Source organism: Leopardus geoffroyi, chromosome D4, assembly GCF_018350155.1.
Source record: "Leopardus geoffroyi isolate Oge1 chromosome D4, O.geoffroyi_Oge1_pat1.0, whole genome shotgun sequence".
In the NCBI taxonomy this organism is placed as follows: Eukaryota; Metazoa; Chordata; class Mammalia; order Carnivora; family Felidae; genus Leopardus; species Leopardus geoffroyi.
Window position 1 is genome coordinate 17,085,605 of NC_059342.1, and position 22,968 is coordinate 17,108,572.

The following is a 22,968-nucleotide window of genomic DNA, read 5'->3' on the forward strand; positions in this document are numbered from 1 at the left end:
GCTCCCACCCTGTAGGAGGCGGCCCAGGTAGCAGCCGCCAACCGAGGGCTCCGTCCCACTCGGGCCGGACGCGGCGCCGGCTCCAGCCCCGGCGGGGCGGGGCGGGGCGGGGCGGGACTCCGGCGACCCGGGCCACGCGCGCGCGTGCGCCCCCGCAAGGTCCAGCCCTTTCTCATCGGGGGCGCGCGCAGCCGGGCCAGCCCCGGCGCGAGCCTGCGGCGCCCTCCCTCGGCTCCGGCTCGTTCCGCCGCCGCGCGCGCCACGACGCGCGCCCCCCGCGCTCCCGCCGCGCCGGAGCTGCCAGCCCGGGAGCCAATTAGCGCTCGGAGGCCAGACGGCGGCCACTTCCTCGTCGCCCGGCCGCGCGCTCGGGAGGCTCGGGCGGCCGCGGGGCGGGGCGGGGCACGGCGCCGAGCGGCTCTGACTGCGTTCGCTAGTCCGACGGCCAAGGGTGGGCGCAGGTCCCTGAAGGCGCACCGCCGCACAGCAGACAAAAAGAAACTTTGGGGCCCCCGGAGTGCCGGCTGGCGGGGCGTTCGGTTGGCTTTTCGTGCTTGGTCTCGAGGCTCCGCCGCTCCAGGAAGCGCGATGTCGAAGCCGCCACCCAAACCGGTCAAACCAGGTAAGGGAGCTGCTCGCGGGGTCCCCTGGCCGCCTTGGTGCCCTGCGCTTCCTCTGCCACTTGGCAGGGCAGACCACGCACGTACCCGGCCTGGAGCCTCGCTTTCGGGAGCCGACCCACCGGGATGGGTCGCTTTGTTGCGTTCGCAGAGGGGAGGGAAGCGTTTTGGACAGCAAGAGGATTTCCAGGATTAAAAAAAATTTTTTTCTTTTAGAGAGGAGTCGCCCTCGATTTTGCGACATTATCATTCGCTGCAACTTTCTAGTGGGTGTGATGGCTACTTCCCATTGAAGCTTCACTGGAAGACAGGGATCTTGCCCCTCTTAAAGAAATACATATATGTATCTATGCCTTGCAATGGTCTTTTAGCCACTTCCTCTTTTTTTTCCAGTGTGTGTCACTGTCAAGTTAGAGTTCTTGACCGGCCAGAGCGAACGGGAAGTGCTCTGCTTGCAGGGTGGGGTGGGTGAGCGAGTGTCCTTTGGGACTTTTGAGAGGAGCCGCTTTTGAAACTGACCTCGGGATCTTGGGGAAAGCATTTAGAAAACTCTGTACTCTAGCTCGTGGAGAGGAGAATCTAGGCTGCGGCAGAGTAATCTCGGCTGTTGCAATTCGGGAGTGTCACTTTATCGTGCTGTACAAGTCCTCTGCCTCCTCTCCCCCAATGAATTTGCGGGGTTTAAGCTGGAGAGGGTGAGATTACTAAATTCCTCCAAGCAGTGTTCTTGGCCTACAGTCCCTGTTCATTTTTGATTCTATTCTTAGAATATTTTCTGTGATATGGAGAAAGGAGAATGTGAAAGGGGCTGACGTATTTCAATTCAGTGCTGTAACAAACTCGTGCATTCATTTGGTGAGTAATTACGGGAAACGTAGGAAATGGAAGATAAATGGCCCTGATACACTCTCGGGTTGTTTCTTCCAGTCTCCTGTAACTTCAGTATAGCAGGAGCTGAAATGTGTCCTTTCACATCAAATTTAGAAGTAACCTTGGTTGCAAGTACTACACCTTTCATGATTATCTAGTTTTCTTTCTTTGCCATCATACTGTGGCAGTTTCAAGTCATTTTACTTGAAGATTATGTACAAACTCATATCTGTGACAGTCATTCACCGAGGACTTAAATTTTTTGGTGGGCCGGGTGTGAAGGAAGTTGCTGGGACTTTGGCTTTGCTGTGAGCAAAGATGGGGCGGGGCTAGTGCTGGGTTCTGTGTTTCTTCATAAGTGGAATCTGATGAGGAGTTTGCATTTTAAGAGCACGTGTAGGAGGTAGCAGCTTTCTAAAATCAGGTGTAAATCAGGACCTCAAGTATCCAACAAAGCCTTGTTGTTCTTCTTTGATCGCCAAACAAAGTACTTTATTTTAAAGAACGTCCTGAGAAGTCCATGAGCTTTTTCATTTCTCTAGACCTTCAAGTGATGTCTGTGCTGCAGCTGGAAAAGCATTGACTGCGATGTGCAAGGGTGTGCATGAGTAGTCGGGCATACTCAGGTTTGATGGCAGGATCCCACTGTTACCGTTGGGGATACACTCCCACAAACTGTTTTGTTGTTGGATATTGCTGCATTCTCCTTCTCTTCAGCAAATCAGAAAGCAAATGTTTGAAAGAGCTTTGACTCCACACTGATTTTTAAATGAGATCCGAACTCAAGGTGACCACAGAAATCAGTTTGTGAGTTTACTCATTTACAGTGAAACATTCCACTTTCAATCAGGGTTGAGACATCGCATGGCCTGGCTTAATGGAAAACAAAACTGTCCCATTAGAGTAGTGGCACACACGTACTGAGTGCCAGGCACTGATCTAATCACTTTACATGTATTAACTCATTTACTTCTCACAACAACCCTGTTGGGTCAGTGCCATTATTGTTCCCATTGCACAGGCGACGAAATTAAGGCAAGGCACAGAGAGGTTAAGTAACTTGCCCGAGGTCAGTAGCCGGTAGAGCGGAGCAGGCAGGATTAGCACTGAGGTCCCTCTGGTTTCAGAATCTGCATTTCTTAGTCATAATGCTGTTCTGCCTTAACATCGCTGTGCACCATTCACATGCATGGTCTTATGTATGTTAGAGCTGGTGGGTGGGAGTGGAAAGGAAAGTGCCTCTGGTCCTCAGTCAGATTTTCGGATCACAGATGGCATATAAAGGTCACCCCCTGGCCAACAGCAGTGAGGAGAGTGGTGTTGAGCTCTACACTCTTGTCCTGCAGGCAAGATGCATGGGTGAAAAATGTCTGGAGCAGCTTGAAATTAGGGGTGGGGGGGTGCATTTATTTTTGGCTTCTTGATTTGTTTATACCCTGCCTCATCCCAGATGTTAAGAAGGCAAGAAAGGGCCATGTAGGAGGAGGGAAGAAGAATAAGAGGAAACCAGAGGAAAGGTTAGCTTACAGACATGCATGTCCCAAGGTCCTCCCAGGTTTCTAAAAGATGGCTATAGACTTGGCTCTCAGCTTCCGGCATAAAGATAAAAGATCAATTATAAGATTTCTACTCATCATAAAATTAAAATGTATTACTTGCTCTGAGGAGAGTTACTTTAATGACCCTGAGATCTGAGATAAACTTCCCCCGGGTTCTTTCAAAGTGTTGGAGTGAACCGGACATCTCTGTAAGATGGTGTCTATCATGGTAGTAGTCCCTGTAGCTTCCTGCAGAGCAAGACCCCAGCAAAACAGCATGGTGCAAGTCCACACGCAGTGCCAAAAGGAGGGGAGCTAGGTGAGGGAGCACATAGGCCTTCATGGAAGGTTTTAGTAGCAAGAGACATTAAGCTATAATGTCAGTAATATACCTATTGGGATGATTGGCGTATGTCCCATAAGGGGACCATTTTCTTTTGTACCTTCCTGGGGTTACACCAGAGTGTGGGTTTGCAGCCACATCCAAAATTCATTTGCTAAACATTTCTTAATATATGCAGCTAATCTTTTAGGCCTCATGCTAGATATTGGGGTTCCAAGGAACGATAAAATAAGGTCTCGCCCATGGAGGTGTCGAGCCTGATGGGGCAAATTTATGTATCTTAGACAATATCTTAGATTAACCTATATCTATAATTGGATGGCTGATCTTACCCATTTTGTTAAGAAAAATCTTGGTATTAAAAATAAAAGTAATATGTTTTTTCTACCTCTTTTTTTTCTCCAAGCCTCAAAATATATATTTTTATTGTAGAAAATTTAGGAAATACATATAGAAAAACAATATATAAACATAGAAATACCATCCCTGCCTATCTAGTGATAATCACTGTTCTCAGGATTCTCCAAATCTATTTTATTCAAAAAAGAAGGCACAGTTATCCTCAGAAGGGTGTCTCAGTTTCAATTTTAAGTGGTTTGCTGTTGATTGGCTGATTTCCTACAGTCAGTAAATTATCATTTACAGTCTGCTTGAAAATCAGTTGTCAGGGCGCCTGGGTGGCTCAGTCGATTCAGTGTCCGTCTTAGGCTCAGGTCATGATCTCACGGTTTGTGAGTTCCAGCCCCACATTGGGCTCTGTGCCGACAGCTCAGAGCCTGGAACCTGCTTCAGATTCTGTGTCTCCCTTGCTCTCTGCCCCTCCCCCACTTGCACTCTATCCCTCTGTCTCTCTCTCTCTCTCTCAAAAATAAATAAACATTAAAAAAAAATCAATTGTCACATTTTGACTTTTCCTTTCTTACTGATTTCTTTTTATAAGGTTACTTTTGGCCACGCAAGGTCTGTCATTGAAACTCTCCCCTCTAATTATTAGATGGGCCACCGTCTAATATGGTTTTTAGTCATGACTTAATAGTCTTTAGCTTATTCTCTATGGGACCCTCCCCCTCCTTCTTTGGGACCAATGTAGCCGCTCAGTTTTATAAATACAGCACTTTTTGTTCTTTTCAGCCGCCCTCCCAAGCCTTGCTGATCAATTAGGGTGAAGCCACCTGGCTTCTCAGAGTGTAGAGGACAGCTTGTATTCTCACAAAGACCTTTTTTTAAAAAAAAGACTCTATTCTGAGACTTCTGTAAAGATGGGCCAAAGGATATTGAATGAGATAGGAAGTAGAATCGTCTCTTTCTAAGCCGGTTTGATAACCCTCCACTGTAGTTGGAAGCCTGATGTCTGACCTTGACCAGTTCTTTTAAATGGCTTATTGATCTTGGTGGTGGAAATAAAACAGCGTAAATATTTTATGTGTCTTATGAAAATAAATTCATGGGACTTTGAAAAAGCAAATGTCAGTATTTGGGGTTCTTTTGTATTTACAATAAAAACATAAACTTCAAAGATGTCACACATATGCTGCTTATGTAACACTGTTGAGAGGAAAAAGGTCTTCATCTAAAATGATCGGAACTTTTGTGTATTTTTTTCCCCTCTGAATAAATAAATTCAGCAACGGTGAGATGGGGTTGGCTAGAAATGTGCACTTGGATAGTTTCCTTCATAAACTTGATGCTGCATTTATGCCTGGTGGCAGAATAAAGTTTGGAAAACATTCTGAAACTTCCAGAAGGATGATTATGATGATGATAATAATAGCTAACATTTATTTGGCCCTAAGTATCCGGTACTACGCAAAGCATTTTGTGTGTTCTATCTCATTTAATTATTCTAACTTGCCTAGGAGGTGGGTCCTAATATCCCCATTTTATGGGTGAAGTAGGACTTAATGAAGTCAACTAAGCCACTTAAAGGTCTCAGATCTAGGAAGTGGTGTTTTGGTTTGACCTGAGAAGGGCACACCAGCCTTAAGTGCAAGCTATGTCTTTTGGACAGAGAAATCTATGAGGATCTATTAGATTGGCTTTTTTGTTTTTGTTTTTTAATTTGTTTTCACATTTATTTATTTTTGAGAGACAGAGCAAAGCAAAGCGTGTGTAGGGGAGGGGCAGAGAGAGGGGGGCACACAGAGTCCAAAGCAGGCCCCAGGCTGTGAGCTGTCAGCACAGAGCCCGATGCGGGGCTCGAACTCATGGACCGCGAGATCATGACCCGAGCTGAAGTCGGACACTTAACCCACTGAGCCACCCAGGCGCCCCAAGGACTGGCTTTTGTTTCAGGCAGCCACCTTTATTAACTTAGGCAGTTGTGTTATTTGCATTTGTGTTGTATAACTCCCCTCTTTCAATGCTTCTGTATTAGACTCTGAGATACTTTTTGAGAGTAGAATAACCTTTTTTTTCCTTGTAACTTTGCAGCAGCTAAACTTTTTATTCATGGCAAATACATAAAAAGTCTAGATACGTCATAAAGTCCTTGTCCGGAAGAAGATGGAGTGGGCTGTGGTTGGGAACATCTAGCTACACTATAAAGCAGCAAAGGCTGGAGGCAGTATCCATCGGTACTATTTCTGGAAACAGTGGCACCCTCCCCATCTTGTGTTCCAGCATTCACACAGCTTGACTGCAGTGTCACCAGTGCAGTGAGCTTTTCTGACACACCTGTGTAGGGGAGGAAAAAAATCTTCCCTCTACCTTCTTATGTTCTGTGTCCTGCAAATTAAGCTAATAGAAAATCAGATTAACAGGAAGAAAAGGCATACAAGTTTATTTGATGTTTTCAGTTTTACCTGCACGGGGGCTATACACAAAAGAGGTGAAAATCCAAAGAAGGGGTTGATTTGAAAGCTTATGTGCCATTTTGGAAGCATGATACACCATGGAGAAATGACTAGACAAAGGAAAGAGGGGTTTTGGTTTCTAGGGGCAGTAAATTATGGAAAGGTAAATATATAAGGAAGTAATCAAAGATAAGGATTATTTTAGTAAGGTTTGTTTGTGTAGACACAACTACCTGTCATCTCCACCTCTGATAATAAAAGTTTTCTTTTTTGTATGGGGGGAGAACTCCTTCATGAAGGAAATTTATGCCCTGCTTTTAGGCAGATGGGGAGAAGGAAGAGAGGCTTCAGAGGCAGAGAGGCTGTGTCTATTTTTTCTCAATTGCCTTCAGCTCAAAATACTTCTTATACCGAAGTGGCCTCCTTTGGAGTGGCATATTCTGACGCCCTTCACCTCATACTTCATGTCCGGTGAAAACCATTGCCAAAGTTGTACTCCGTTGTTTAATGCTCAGGGGAAGACAAAACACATGAGGGACCTAGAGAGAGAAGGAGAGAGGGAGAGGGACGGAGAAACGTCTTTCAGTGGGCTAATGTGAGCCGTCACATCAAGATTTTGTATCAGTTTGTCAATCATACTTCAGTAAAGCTGGGGAAAAAAAGACGATCAAAAATATTGAAGGAGTTTGGGGAAAAACTTACAGATAACAGTATAGAGAGAGCTCCCTGGTGCTTTTGAACGGTCACGTGATATTCCACTGTATCTATTTACCCAGACCCACGTTAGATGGTTGCACAGTAGATTAGAATGCACTTTTAGATTGTTTCCACATTTACATAGTTACAACAGCCTGGCTGCTTACTTGGTGTGAGTTGATCTGCAAGAGAAAGTCCTGGGGGTCTGATTGTTGAATCAGAGCGTATGTGCATCGTCATTTTCATAGACATTTCCGAAATGCTCTCCAAAAAGGTTTTACCAGTTTACCTTCCTACCAAAAATGTGTGCACATGCCTTAAACAGAAAAATTTCAGTGCACAGGATAGAAGACAGGAATCAAAGGGCTGGGAAATCCAAAGCAGAGAATTTTGAGGACGCTTGGGGTGTGTCACCTAAGGGGGGAAATTTAAGCAGAGTCTTAAATGCTGAGTAAGAGTTTGCTAGGCAGAAAAAGCGGGAAATGTCATTTGACTCGGGCACAATGAGATAACTTGGTATGTCCTCCAGTCTCGGTTTGCCTGACTGCTTGGAGCTGAGCTCCCCTCTCTCAGAGAAGCCAGGGGACTTGGTCTGCACACATGGAGCTGTGAACTGGAGAAATTTGTTCCGAATTAAAGAGAAAGCCGTCGGCCTGGAGTAACAGATTGTGGAGAACAGTACTGCTCCCTGCAGAAAGTGAGACTGTCCGCGTGTCAGCCCTGTGCGCGCGTATCTGCTTGTCTGTTTGTCAGGATGTTAACAATGGCTGTGGGCGTTTGGGGTGCAGCCAAATGTTAAAGAGGGTCACAGCTTAAAGTCACTTAAGTCGCTGGTGGGACTGTGGTGGCCACTTCCTCTTAATGAATTCTTGCTAGTCACTTCCCACTTTATGCTTGGGCATCTGTAGAATTTTTAGAAAATCACAAGGCAAATTCCTCACCCTACTCTTGGCGTAGGACTTGGGGGAGAGTTTTGTATTTGTGGATTTGATTCACATGGGATTTAAAAACTCTTTAGCATCCCTTAGAACTTGATGGACTACTTTGGTTTAATTTTCTTGGGACCAAAGAATGCACTGAACGTGGTCCTTTCCTCGTCTGGGGCGCTGGATTTCCAGGGAGCCTGAGGCAGTTTGAATTCAAGTTAAGGAAGACTCTAGAGACCCAACTCAGTTTATTCTCCTGCTGGAGGGTCTGTCTCAGGCCCCCTTACAAGGATCTGAAGGCAGCCTTGAAGCCTCTGTGCCATCCTTTGATCCAGGGATGTTGCTTGGTTCTGATAAAGTCATGGATTCTATTAAGGGATTCCCTCAGCTAACAGGAGACATTTGAATCGACTCACTTGCATGAGACAAAGAAATGACTTCCACCTGGAGAGTATTCTGGAGTGGCTGGGTCTTCCAGAAACCTCCTAATCCGACCCATGCCTTGGGGGGGACCCGCCTCCGAGTCCTAGCTCCCCGAGCGTGGGTGGGGAGCATGGGTGGGGGCGGCCAGCCCGGGTGAAGCCCCTGGCCTTTTGTCACATCTGGCGGGCATCTCAGACCACAGAGTATCTTAGATTCCCTTGCTTGACAAAACCAGACTCTTGTGTGTCTAAAATGTTGCTTATCCAGGTTTACAGGATTTTGCGGCTGCTTTTTGGGCCTGTTGTTTTGATGAGTCAGCACAAGCTTGTCGACTGTGGCCCTGGGAGGACCTAAACAGAAGGTATTCTTGCTGGTTTTTTAGGCAGGAAACTGGCTGTGAAACACTCATTGCAACAGAAACCTGTCCCTCCAAAGTTCATTTTCTTTATTTTTGTTTTTTAAAGTTTGTTTTGAGGGGCGCCTGGGTGGCTCAGTCGGTTGAGCGGCCAACTTCGGCTCAGGTCATGATCTCGCGGTCCATGAGTTTGAACCCCGCGTCAGGCTCTGTGCTGACCGCTCAGAGCCTGGAGCCTGTTTCAGATTCTGTGTCTCCCTCTCTCTGACCCTCCCCTGTTCATGCTCTGTCTCTCTCTGTCTCAAAAATAAATAAACGTTAAAAAAAATTTTTTAAAAATAAAGTTTGTTTTGAGAGAGAGAGAGAGAGAGAGAAAGAGAGAGAGAGGAGGGGAGGGGCAGAGGGAGATGGAGAGGGAGAGAGAGAATCCCAAGCAGGCTCTGCACCATCAGCGTGGAGCCCATCGCAGGGCTCACACTCACCAACCGTGAGATCGTGACCTGAGCCAAAATCAAGAGTAGGATGCTTAACTGACTGAGCCACCTAGGTGCCCCCAAAGTTCATTTTCTTAATACTGTGTCAAACTTGACATTGTTCTCAGCCTTATTCTTCTGTTAGGGAATAAGTCATTCCCTTTTATTCCTCTGCACTCAGGTTCTAAATATGAGTCATGCGAGCAGCTGCCGACCAGAACCTGGGCCTATGAACTGCTGAACCGTGAAGTAGGAGTCACTGCTTAGGGGTGACTGTCCACTTCCTCTTTCAGGGAGCCTGTCACATCGACAGGCTTACTTCTAGTACTTGCTTAATGCCTTCCTACTCTTGAGGGCCAATTCTGTACCTAAGTATTGGGGCTCTAAAGGGTGCCTAGGACTTGACGCTGGCTTGGTAAGGAGCTCTGTTCTCCACAATGGGCTCAGGCCCATTTTCTGATTTTTGGTTGGTACCAGGTCTCTTGGTGTCTTGACATCTGGTCTAGCACTTTTTTGTTTACTGGCACAGGAAATCTGCTTCCTAGTTTGCCCTGAGTCCTTGTCATTGGCCTGCTCTTTCCCTGCTTAGGATACCTGCTCCATATCACGTGGACCTCTGGCTAACACACCTGTGTCTTTCTGACGTACTATGACCCTAAGATTAGTGTGGGTCTGTGTCTACTCTTGAATGGATTTCCCCTTGGTCTGCTTTCATTTTCCAGAAGTAACCTTTGGCAGACCTGAATGTCACAGCCAACTAGCTGTTGGTTAAGCTCTCATTATTGTACCTCAAGGAGTCAGGGCCACATGTCCAGAGAGCCTTCCAAGAGTATCTCGCTGAAGACTGAAGTTTTCCTCTGAAGTCACCTGGAACTTGGTTCCTTCTACTCTTTAATTCCCCAGGGTTCTGGGAATAAAGTCACTGATTCACATCTGCTGAACAAATTGATCTGCAGTGTTAAACAAATCACTGATTTATCAACATCCCCTTCCCAAAGGTATTTACATTAAAGAATAAGATAAGCTAAACACAAGATTCCCGAAAAGAATTACCTTTTTAAATGAGCCACTCTAATGGTAGGACTTCAGGCATGAAGACAGGCTCATAGGGTGATATAAGACCAAGCTGTGATTTGGAGGAGGCGGAGGCAGAATATAGTAATGGGTGCCTGGGTGGCTCAGTTGGTTAAGTGTCCCACTCGTGGTTTCTGTTCTGGTCGTGATCTCCTGGTTCGTGGGACTGAGCCCTGCATCAGGCTCTGTGCTGACAGCGTGGAGCCTGCTTGGGATCCTCTGTCTCTGTCTCTCTGCCCCTCCCCCAGTTATGTACCCCCCCCCCCGCAAATAAATAAATAAACATTAAAAAAAAAGAATATAGTAATGGAAAATGGACATTAGTTTGGAAATAAAGGTCTGGCCCCCATTCTTTTATTGACTTGCTGGGTCGCCTTGATGAGTGAGACCACACCCATTCTGGTCCTAGGTTTCTTCATTTGCTTCTAAGTGTTCATTGCCTGAGACTAACTTTTCAAATAATCCCGCAGGTTTCTACATCATTTCATTCTGTGCTTCTTCTGGAGCCCTGGGACATTTTCAGTGGTCCTCTACCCACTGCGTTGCTGCTTCCAATGCTCAGGGCCAGACGATTGCCCACAGATGGAAGCATTAAATACTTGAAGGACTTTTTCCTAAGTCCAGATTTCCATGACAGAGAGAGGGGAAAGGATGGGAAGAGGGTTTGGGTGGAGACATAATATATTCTTAATTAGACCTGATCTGATTTCACTTAGACTCTAGCTACATAGGACAGTGGAGTTTGTTTTTGTTACTGTTTTTTTTTTTTTCCTCAGTTGCCTACAGGCATACAGCATCAGGGTGGCCCTGCAGAAATGTGTCCAATGACATTCCAGTGGCAAAAAAAAAAAAAAAAAAATTGTCATTCCTGAATGGCTCTTGAGACTTTTATGTTTGAAAAATGTATAAAGTCAATTATAACTCAGTGACATCAACTCTGTAGATTTGAGATTTAAGAATATACTGCTAGTTCTTTGAAATTAAGTCTCTGTGCAAAATATTGTTCTCCCATCTTGTTTTTTCCTGTCTGTTTTGGAGGTGACAATTTTAAGCCGTGAATTCAAGTTCAGACCTTGCTTTGTAGCCGTTCTCAAATTTCATTCCAGGAAGGAGGGTTTTCAGTGCTTCTCTTCAGAAGAGAGACACTTGTTCCACCAAGAGAGTGGTTCTCAGTCCACCTGTCACTTTGTAAGTTACGTAGGGCTCACACAGAAACCAGAAGCTGGGGTGCCTGGGTGGCTCAGTTGGTTAAGCGTCCGGCTTCAGCTCAGGTCATGATCTCATGGCTCGTGAGTTCAAGCCCCACGTCAGGCTCTGTGCCGACAGCTCAGAGCTTGGAGCCTGCTTTGGATCTGTGCCTCCCTCTCTCTCTCACTCTGTCTCGCACTCTCTCTCAAAAATAAAATAAAAACATAAAAAAATATTAAAAAAACCCCAGAAGCCACCTTGTTTGTTTGTTTTAATTTTTTTTTAACGTTTATTATTGAGAGACAGAGAGACACAGAGCGTGAACAGGGGAGGGATAGGGGGGGGGAGACACAGAATCTGAAGTAGGCTCCAGGCTCTGAGCTGTCAGCACAGAGCCCGACGTGGGGCTCGAACTCACGGATGGCGAGATCACGACCTGAGCCAAAGTCGGTCGCCCAACCAACTGAGCCACCCAGGCACCCCTTGTTTGTTTGTTTTTAAAGAAAATAATATATATATACTGCTAGGGATATAATGATAAATTTGAGAACATAACATTGTACATTGTACATTGTACATTGTATTCTGATCAGAATAAATGTTATTGCTCTAATTTTAGAACTAAAAAAAATTCTTCGTAGTTAGAAGTTGAGTATTAAGTCTCTACTAAATGTCTTAAGACCATAGGTAAAGACCTGGAGTTTGTTAGACCAGATGATGAGAGAAGGCAGGTTACTTCTGTAGCTGGACAGTGGGTACTGAAGGAGAGCGAACTCCTAGTAATTATTATGAAAGCCTGCAATTTACACAGCCCACTGCATGTCGGTGGGAAGCCACCATCCAAGAGAGCACAGAACTTTCCCTCTTCTGTCCCTGTGAACTGGGGTTGTTTTCACTGTCATCCCATCCACATTGTAAACAGCAAGTGTTTCTTCAGGCTCAAGGATTTAGGAGGGGCTGTATTCCTAGACATTTTAGGGCAAATTCCCCTAGACATTTTAGGGGATGTCTCCATCCCCTGCCTTCCCTCAGCCGATGACCCCGTGTTCATAAAATGATAAATGATCGTCTGGGCATCCATGAATGAAAAGGAGTTAACAACACACACACACACACACACACACACACACACACACACACACACAAATCCATGAGCACTTTGCAGCCTCAGGAATGGGTGTGAAAGGTACCCTGGGCCTTGGAGTGGCTGAGGTTTTAGCCGCCGAATGTAAGTACAAGACCCTCAGGAGTGTGCTGTCATAGCTCCTGCCCAGGCCTTGAGTAGAAGGGAGATTTTCATCAGAACGATCCTGTAATTACCCTATTTTAATTACAGCCCCAGAAAACCACAGCTTTTCACTTGTCTGGCCTTACCACTCTCTAGGGGAAATCCAACCCCATTCTCCTTCCTCCTATGAGCATCTGATCTGGTGTGGGAAAATACCTGAGCATTTCTTTGGGTTAACATTCTCCCTTTTCTGGGAGCCACTTGGATTCCTGGGGTCTTTCCAGGCCTCCAGAGCTCTGTCTCAACCCTCCTTTCCGTAAACCGTCTAGACTTAAGGGACTAAGCAAGTTGGGAGAAGGAACTGATCGCCTGGGGCATCCTCCCTGCCTGGGCTGAACCTTCAGTGAGCTGCCAAGGTGTGGCCCTGGAATGGCTACAAGGTGTTAGGGCCACCAGGCCCCGCGAGGTTTACCACTTTCAGGATAGGAACCAGACCCTCAGGAAAAGGTAGTAAACCTTGTGAAGGAGCACCGTTGTCTGTCTTGACAGAGGATGCAACTAGGGAGTAATTTCCAGTTTAAAGGTTGTTGTATTAGTAAGTAGATGATCTTGGAAGAAATGAGTGTCTTAGACATCTTGTTGATTTCCTACAGATGGCCTCTCTGAACCCACTCTCCTGTCTTGGGTTCTGTTGTAATTTTGAATATGGGCTTTGGCAGAGTCTCGTGTCTGTGCTGCAGAAGAAAATTTGAGTCCTTTTGTTTTCTGAATGGAGAGGAGCTCAGTTTCAGGGGTATTGCCAGTCATTGCCCTCTCATTAGTTTCTCCTGCTGTGTTTGATAATGTTTCCCATTCATCCAGAGTTTGTATTGTTATATGAGAGTTCTGGTGTCAGTGAGAAGTAGTAAAATGCCCTCAGCTACAGATCTGGCCCCTGTGTGGCCATCAGGTAAGCTTCAAGTGAACACCTTGCTTAAGTTTGGTCTATGTCTCTAGAAATTTTCTTTTTTTGTTCTTAGATACGGTGTGTATCTTTGTCTTTATATTAGGTTTTAAAGGGCCTTTTAAGTAAAGGAGACATTTTTATCATCATGTTGTCTTGCATGGATTTTTTTTTAATGTTTATTTTTGAGACAGAGAGAGGGACAGAGAACAGGACCGGGGGAGGGTCAGAGAGAGAAGGAGACACAGAATCCCAAGCAGGCTTCAGGCTCTGACCTATCAGCACAGAGCCTGACATGGGGCTTGAACCCACAAACCGTGAGATCATGACCTGAGCCAAAGTTGGACTCTCAACCAACTGAGCCACCAAGGCGCCCCGAGTCTTTTTTTTTAAATAATATTTTTGGGGAAAGCACAAGTGGGGAGGGGCAGAGAGAGGGAGACAGAGAATCTGAAGCAGGTTCCATGCTGACAGGCTGACAGCAGTGAGCCTGGCATGGGGCTCGAACCCACAAACCGTGAGATCATGACCTGAGCCGAAGTTGGACTCTCAACCAACTGAGCCACCCAGGTGCCCCACTAGCATGGGTCTTTATAGAGGGCTAAGACCAAGGCCTTTTTTGTTGTTGTTCTGGCAACTTTTTACCTCCTGAGTACAATTGTAATTTTCCAATGAACTGGGCATTCATGAAGTCTGAATTTTAAGCTTGTCCACTTATTATTTGCTCAAAATGAAAAAAAATTATTTTCTTGAAATAAAAATAATTTCTAAGGCCATTTTTAATATTTTATAATCTGAGAGTGCTTCATTATTGCCAAGGTTACCAGATATCTAAATCTGAATGAATTTCCATTTGGCCCCTGGACACTGGTTACACACATTCATATGTTAAAGGCTCCGGCCTGGTGTATTTTCAGACTGAGTGATGACCCAGTTGTAGGTCACAAAGCCTGTGTAGTGTGCGATGACTAGCATCTTGATAAGAAGGAAGGAAAGAGAATAGAGCAAGAATAGAAGATACCAGAGAGAATCAGTCAAAGTAAGGATAAATTGGTTTTTTTTTTTTTTTGGAAGCTGTGTTTTAGGGGTGAGTGTGTGTGTGTGTGTGTGTTTCCTGAGTCCCGCTGTGCAACATATTTCTTAATGTGGGTCTCGGAGACATTTGAGACATCTCTGCCCAGTCTGTGCTTATGTCTCCAGGCAGCAAGTATCTCTCCTGCCGGGCTCAGGCCCACGGATTTCCATGACTTTCCTCCTCCCCCCTGCCTGGCCTCCAGGCCTCTGTCTGCATACAGGCTCCGAATTCTGGGTCTGCCCTGCTCCTCTTTCATTGGCAACTCCTCTTATCTTTCCAGAGACAAAGTGCATGCCACCTCTTGCACAGGCTGCACTGACCTACAGGTCTCCCACCGTCAGTGTGACTTACGTGTCACCCTCGGCATCGTGGTTACTTATCTCCTCACTGACTCAGTGTGTGTGTGTGTGTGTGTGTGTGTGTGTGTGTGTGTGTGTGTGGTGAGATCAAGGAGGCAAAGAGGACTCAATATTAAAAAATACTCTGCTGGGGCACCTGGGTGGCTTAGTCCGTTAGCATCCGACTCTTGATTTCAGCTAAGGTCATGATCTAATGGTTCGTGAGTCCGACCCCCATGTTGGGCTCTGTGCTGACAGCGGGGAGCCTGCTTGGGATACTCTCTGTCCCTTTCTGCCCCTCCCCACTCTCTCTCCCTCTCTCAAAAATAAATAAACTAATAAAAAAAAGAGACCACCTCTGCTGACAGAGTACAGATCACATGAGTTGTGCTTCAATAGGGCATTGGAAGAAACCATGTTTTCCTGATTGTACGTGGGATTCTCATTCTTTGTGGACAATTTAGAAAATAAAGGAAGAAAATAAACCTGGCTCATAGTGGCACCACCCAGAGTAACTGTTAGCATTTTGATGTTGTTTTTTTCTACTGTTTCTTCCATGCATAGATTGTGTAGGTAATATTACCATCAAACCAGCACTTTTTGTATAAGCCTATTCCCCAAAAGCTGATTTTTAAAGGTCGCGATAAACCTTTTTATTGTTTTTACTGTTGAATCTCTATTCCCACGTGGGTACATTTACATATTCATGCGTTTCTGTCTCTTTTATAATCCTATATTCATAGCTGTTGTGAGCTCAGTGTTTATGTTCACCCAGAACTCATACCCCCTGTGTGGTGGTATTTGGAGATGGGCCTTGGGGAAGCATTTAGGGTTAGAGTCAGTCATGAGGATGGGGCCCACATGGTGGGATTAGTGGTTTTCTAAGAAGCGAGAATCTCTCTGTATATACTTCTGCATACTAAGTCCGTGTGGACACACGGTGGGAAGGCAGCCATGTGCATGTGAGGAAGAGGGTTCTCACCAGAAACCAGATTGGCTCGTATCTTCATCCGAGACTGCCCAGCCTCCAGAGCTGTGAGAAATTAACGTCTGTGTAAACCACCCAGATTGTCGCATTTTATTATGGCACCTTGCATAGATTAAAGACAGTAGCTATAGGTTTCAAAAACGACAACTTAAAACTTACATTTAATTCTTTAATAGCCCTTCAGAGATGTAATATTACGTATTATACTTTATTTGCTTAACAAAAATGTGAAGATTTCTCGCTGGGGTGTGATAAATGTTAAATTCTCTTATGTATGGGAGCAAGATTGGGGTAAATGGCCTCACGGCCTTGCCAGTGACGATAAAGACACAAGGAATGACCCCTCACATCAGCTAAAAATTTGTAATAAATGATAATAGCTAAACTTGTGGGTGCATAAAATGCCTTAGGAACTTCATTAAGTCCTTTACGTAAATTGACTTGTTCATTCTCACTTAATCCCAGCCTGCTGGCATCATCCAGAGTCCTGAGGCCAGAAGCCTTGGGTTTAAACCCCATGTCTGCCCCTTTCTAGTTGTGTAGATTTGGAGTAGTTACTTGTCTAACCTCAGTTACCCCAGCTATATAGTAGGCTACATACATAAAGTATTTATTTCCCGGGATTTTTTTTACGTTTTTTTTTTTTTAATGTTTATTTATTTTTGAGAGTGCAAGCAGGAGAGGGGCAGAGAGAAGGGGGCTGAGGATCCGAAGCGGGCTCTGCGCCGACAGCAGTAAGCCCCATGCAGGGCTCCAACTCATGAACAGCGAGGTCATAACCTGAACCGAAGTTAGTTACTTAACTGACTGAGCCACCCAGGTGCACCCCCGCATTTTTTTTAAGTTTGTTTATTTGAGAGAGCGAGAGCGAGCGAGAGAGAGAGAGAGAGAGAGAAGGCCCAAGTGAGGGAGGGGCAGAGAGAAAATCCCAAGCAGGCTCCACGCTGTCAGCACAAAGCCCAACACAGAGCTTGAACTCATGAACCATGAGATCGTGACCTAAGCCGAAATCGTGTCGGATGCCCAACTGACTGAGCCACCCAGGCGCCCCCTGCCCAGGGTTATTTTGAAGATTAAATGGGTTGTGGCAAATCAGCACTTTGCATGGTACTTGGTTCGTGGTAAGTGTCCCATAAACATGGGTTTAGATGGGGAATTCCGTTTTGAATGAAAGATTTTAGTGTTAGAGAATCTTCTGTCTCAATCTTGGATGTATAGACAACCAGTCATTTCACATAGGATGAGGCTGAAACCCACACTGCTTGTGGAGTCTGTGAGAGACTGATTTGGACCCTTCCTGCTGGGGCTAATGCTCCTGTGGTCTGACTTGTTACTAACAGGAATAGGGGCCAGAGGATAGGGGTAGGCAGACTTTCTTCCATAAAGATCCACATAGTAAATATTTTAGGCTTTGTGGGTCACAGATGGTTCCTGTTGCAACTGCTCAACTCTGCCATCATAGCGTGAAAGCAGCCATAGAACAAAATGTATATATGGGTTCTGTTCCAATAAAACTAGGGGCGCCTGGGTGGCGCAGTCGATTAAGCGTCCGACTTCAGCCAGGTCACGATCTCGCGGTCCGTGAGTTCGAGCCCCGCGTCAGGCTCTGGGCTGATGGCTCAGAGCCTGGAGCCTGCTTCGGATTCTGTGTCTCTCTCTCTCTCTGCCCCTCCCCCGTTCATGCTCTGTCTCTCTCTGTCCCAAAAATAAATAAACGTTGAAAAAACTTTACTTACGGACACTGCAATTTAAATTTCAGATAATTTTCATGTGTCTTGTAATATTATTATTCCTTCAATCCTCCTGCTCCCCAACCATTAAAAATGTAAAACCTTATGGGGCACCCGGGTGGTTCAGTCGGTTAAGGGTCCGACTTCAGCTCAGGTTATGATCTCATGGTTCGTGAGTTCAAGCTCTGCATTGGTCTCTGTGCTGACAGCTCAGAGTCTGGTGTCTGCTTTGGATTCTGTGTTTCCCTCTGTCTGCCTCCTCCCCCATTTGTGCTCTCTCTCTCTTTCTCTCTCTCTCTCTCTCAAAAATAAACATTAAAAAAATTTTTTTTAAAAAAGTAAAATCATTCTTAGTTCCTGGGTCATGCAATAACTGTTGTTGCTGTCATGGGTCGGCCCTTGGATTCATCTTGCCTTTTGCAGAAAGTACTATGACCAGTGTCGCCTTTTTAAGTTAAATTCCAAGGTCTGAAATAAAGATTTCTCTTAAGTTCCTTGTGGGGTCCTCAAAGTGACTTTGGAAGCGGTTTGTCTGGGAGTGAAGGGTCTTTGGGGGCCATTGCTTCCTCTCTAATTTTTAGCCAGTCAAGACATAGTTGGCAACGAGCGTGTCCTTTGAAATTTTGAACCCTGTTCTTTGGGACTTTTATGCTATACCGCGGAGAAGAAAGAAAAATAACCAGTAGCTATGGCTCCTGAAGATGTAAAAGTAACCAAGTTTGCTGAAAGGCCCTGAAAAGTATAAGGAAAAGAAAAAATGGATAAGAAAGGCACACTGTTAATAAACAGAACCCTCTTGTCAGAAAACACACTGGCTACTGTTTTTAACGAGTCTGGCATTCCTGCAGCTGAAATCAAGACACGTTTCAAATTCTTCAGTGGCTTTTTTTTTTTTTTTTTCTGGATTGGTTGACGTGGTGTTGGTGTGAGGAGAGATGAAAATATTATGTTCATATTTTTTTATTAGTATATCCTTTAAAGGTACATATGCAAATAGAATTCATTGGAGTTGACTTAATGAATCCGAGCATGGAAGTGCGAGGAAAGAAACATCCTTTATGGTGGAAACTCTTAAACGTTGTGCTCGCACGATGATTTTCTCTGCAAGGATCATAGCCTCTGTGTTTTATCTTCAAGAGCAGTGGGCTTTTGTGGAATGACATGCCTAGAGATCATTACCAAGAAGCCTATTCTGAACTAACCACCTCATTTATGGGCGTTGGAATCCACAAAGCCCAGGGGAGCCTGTGTTGGCCCAACAGAGCACAGCTGTTTCCTCTTACCCTGCAGGCGAAATGATGGCCTTGACTCTTGGATACTATCATGTACACTCCCTCTGTTTTGTTTTTGAGCAGAAAACATCCTGTTTCATCCTGCATGTTTAATGGAATAATTTAAATATGTGTAGTAGAAATACTGTTAATACTTTTATTTGCCCTGAGAGTATTCGAAGGCGGTGACAGTTTTTTCATACCCACAGAGTAGAAGTTAAGAAGTGATATTCCCTGCATTCTCTTAGACAAATGTGAGAACTCTGTGTATATGGTAAATTCTTATTTTTCCATGATGTTCCCTTATTTAAATAATTCTCTTCCTTCTCTTTCTTTTCAAAAACTCCAGTGTCGGTTCTAACTCTCTGGGGCACATTGGAGAATATTAGTTTTTACATGCGAGCTGAATTTTGAAAATAGAGGAAATATTATTCATTCTTTAGAGAGTCCTGTACAGATCCCTCATTTGATCAGATAGTGTGGTCACTTTTAAACTTTTTTTTGACTTTGATCTTCAGTAGGATACGTATTTTATCCAATGATCTGATAACGTACAAAAGTACACACACATACACACTAGACCACAGGGATACACAGGAATTCACCTTAAATTTTTTCCTAAAACTGCCATTCAGCCTCGGCCGACTGGCCAAAAGGCGGGGTGCCTGACTTTGGTGTTGTTTCTGGCACACTTGCACTTGTACATGAACAAGGATTGTACATTGCATAGGTAGCCCTCCTGTCCATCCAGGGTGGGGGCACCAGTGACGCAAACAAGGCAGACCTTTGGGATTTATTATCATAACATTTGCTTTGAAAAATAGGTAAACGCTCTGTATGTAACTCTTGCAGTGTCCCCTTTTATGCTTTGTATATGGAAACTCAGTCAACTGAAAGTATAAACGTCTATATTTTTTTATTGGAGAATAAAATATTGCAAAAATTAAGGGTGATTGTCAGGCTGTGAATTTTATGTGCCCCAAGCCAGTGATACAAATATTACAAAATGATAGGTATAGATTGAGAAGTAGTGTTGAGAGAGGACGGTTGCTAATAATCTTGGGGAAACTGCTGTCTCCTCTGGGGGATAGGCTTCAGTGAAATTGGACCATCAGGCATTAAGCAAGTCTTCAAGTCCAAGAGATGAGGGGTCTTCACCTAAGTCTTGACCTCGCTTGGTTTCCATTAGGGAGGAAGGAAAGCTTCCTAACTTGCTGGCAGAATCACCGCAGGCAGCGGCCGTCTTGGCACCAAAATGTCTTGCTTTTTTACACAGACCTGATTTTCAGAGCATCCATTTAATTTTGCAGAAATTACTTCTGCAAATTCTCATTAGTCTGCTGTGGATCGTGCTGAGGAATTACGGTTCCTGCCCTTTTATATCAAATGTTCAAAATGGATCTACCAGAATTTTTGACAATAAAATTGTAAACATAATACATTTTTTGAAGAGAACTTCAGATTTATACTTGCTTTCCAATAGTCCCTTCCGTAAAGCAGCATTTGGCTTTGGCAAGTATTTGGTTTTAACGTTTGGCCACTTGGCATTATGCCAAAAGGTGTGTTTGGTAAATTTCTGAACGAAACATCACTTTCTCCATCCATCTGTCCAGTCCCGACGAAATAAACACACAAAACCATAATTATTTGTGCCATGCACACTGTACTCTGGTCATTTCTGTTTTAATATTTTTAAAAGCCACGAAATTAGTTTCATGGTGTGCAGTTAAAAAAAATGTTGAGACTCACTGTACTCTGGGGATGGATAGTAACACCGTCTGGGAAGGGTCGTTTTTGTAGACAGCATTTTAGCCCCACAAAAGATGAGAGGAGGGGTTTTCCAATTTCCTTTCCCAGAAATGTCATGTAAGATCTCAAAGGTATGTTAAGGCTTACAAAAACTGAATGAATGCTACTGCCAAATAATTTTCTCCAGCAGTTGTACCTGTTTACACGCCCACTGATACTGTCTGAGAATTCCCATTGTTCTGTATCCTTCTTAACACTTAGCACTGCCAGCGTTTTTAGTGTTAACTACCACAGTGGGCATGTAATCGTTATCATAGCCATTTAATTTTTTTTTATTATTTAAAAACATTTTTTAAATGTTTATTTTTGAGAGAGACAGAGCGCAAGCGGGGGGAGAGGCAGAGAAAGGGAGACACAGAGTGTGAAGCAGGCTCCAGGCTCTGAGCTGTCAGCACAAAGCCCGACGCGGGGCTCAAACTTGTGAACCGTGGGATTATGACCCGAGCCAAAGTCAGACGCTTTAACCGACTGAGCCACCCAGGTGCTCCTATCATAACCGTTTTAAATGAAGTCCATCTAAAAGGTCTTAGGCCTTCCAACATTTTTTTTCAGTTTATTTTAATTTTTGAGAGAGAGAGAGAGAGAATGAGTGAGCAGGGGAGGGCAGAGAGAAAGAGGATCCCAAGCAGGCTCCACACTGTCAATGCAGAGCGCAACACAGGGCTCCGTCCCATGAACTGTGGGGTCATGATCCGAGCAGAAATCAAGAGTCGGATGTCTAACTGACTGAGCCACCCAGCCCCCCTGGCCTTGCGATGGTTTTAAGCAGAATGTAAATGAAATGGATCCTCTGTTTCAGATAACCAAGTTCTGATATGTTGAATAGTCGGTCCTTTTGCTGTGAGTGATCCTTTTTTTAATGCTGTCTTTGTGGCTCACTCTAGAAGCTTCTCTTCCACTCCTTCACCAACAGAGAAGAAACTGTAATAGAAACTGTGTGTTTGAGTTTGTGCACCCCACGTCCATCGAAGTGCTCTTTCAGGGCCACAGAGGTGCACCCATCCGCATTCTGTTGGCAGACTTCAGACACAGGAAAGTCTCTTACCCGTTGCCTGTACGTGACCCCTCCCAGATCCCTTTTCCCTCTATCTGCCTCCACTGCTGTGGACAAGGATCCGTTCGCTGTAGTCTGGGTTTCAGCCTTCACTCCACAGGCAAACAGTGTTCCGGCTGATGACTGGTGGACTGAGCCCGTCTCTGTAGGGGCAGGGTGGGGTTGCAGAGAAAAAGGAAGGGTGTGCCTGGCAAGGTGAGGGGCCTGCAAAGTGAAAAGCCAGCAGGGCCCAGCTGCTGCCTGCAAACATGGGAATCTGCTTATCTTGCTTGCATCGGGAGACCAGCCCTACTGAAATCCTAAATACCATTCACATGCTAGTTCATGTGAGATCCACTGAAAGGATCTTACACAAGATCGGGCCTCTTTCCAGTCTTAATTCAGGGTGAATTCCAGGTAATTGATACAGTCTTCCTGGTTCCACTTTCTCTCTTTGTTTTGTGTAACCAGCCTTCTGATTGAGGTTGGGGGTGCTGCCCGGAGAAGGCATCTGATTTTGCCTCCCTGCCAATCCAAGAACACCACGATTTTATGTTTGTGAATCTGCCTTCTTTAAATATATTTGGAATTCGGATGCCTGGTTAGCTCAGTCAGTTAAGTGTCTGACTTTGGCTCTGGTCATGCTCTCGTAGTTCATGAGTTTGAACCCCATGTCAGGCACTGTGCTGACAGCTTAGAGCTTGGAGCCTACTTTGGATTCTGTGTCTCCCTCTCTCCTGTGCCTCCCTCACTCATCTTTGGTCTCTCTCTCAAAAATAAATAAAAACTTAAATTAAAATGAATAAATAAAATTGGAATTGATCAGTGCCTATCTTGATAATTTATTAAGATGTTTATTACTATTTTTTTAGGTGTCAGTGAGGGCAGTGCTATAGAAACACAGAATACCCTGAGTCCTTTAATATTCTGTGTGAACCTGTACACCTATAGAACAGTTGAATTAAATATGTAAAAATGCTCAGTGAATTAAATATCATTAATTATTATTCTCTTGAGAGACTAACCAGGGTTAGTAGACTGTAACCATGAAAGTCATTTTTTTTTTTTAATCTGTATGCAATTCTTTCATATCCTCTGGCTGGTGTTTTTGTTTTGTTTTTTTGTTTTTTTGCTTTTTTGCATTGTTTCTTTTCTGTTTGACTCAGGTTTGAGAATTGAATAAATTAAGGCCCAGAACTTTTATAATGTATGGATTAAAAGGGAGCCCCACGAGGCTAACATCCCAACATTAATC

The 22,968-nt window shown here is 44.7% G+C and overlaps 1 protein-coding gene across 1 annotated transcript in view; it reads left to right on the top strand.

Moving 5' to 3' along the window:
- Nucleotides 1-182: 182 nt before the first annotated feature.
- Nucleotides 183-22,968, top strand: part of OSTF1 (osteoclast stimulating factor 1) — a 58,482-nt gene continuing 35,696 nt past the window's right edge. Inside the window, exon 1 of the mRNA XM_045468839.1 lies at nucleotides 183-622. Coding sequence (XP_045324795.1) covers nucleotides 589-622 — 34 coding nt within the window. The 5' untranslated portion in view covers nucleotides 183-588. The remainder of the gene's footprint in view (nucleotides 623-22,968) is intronic.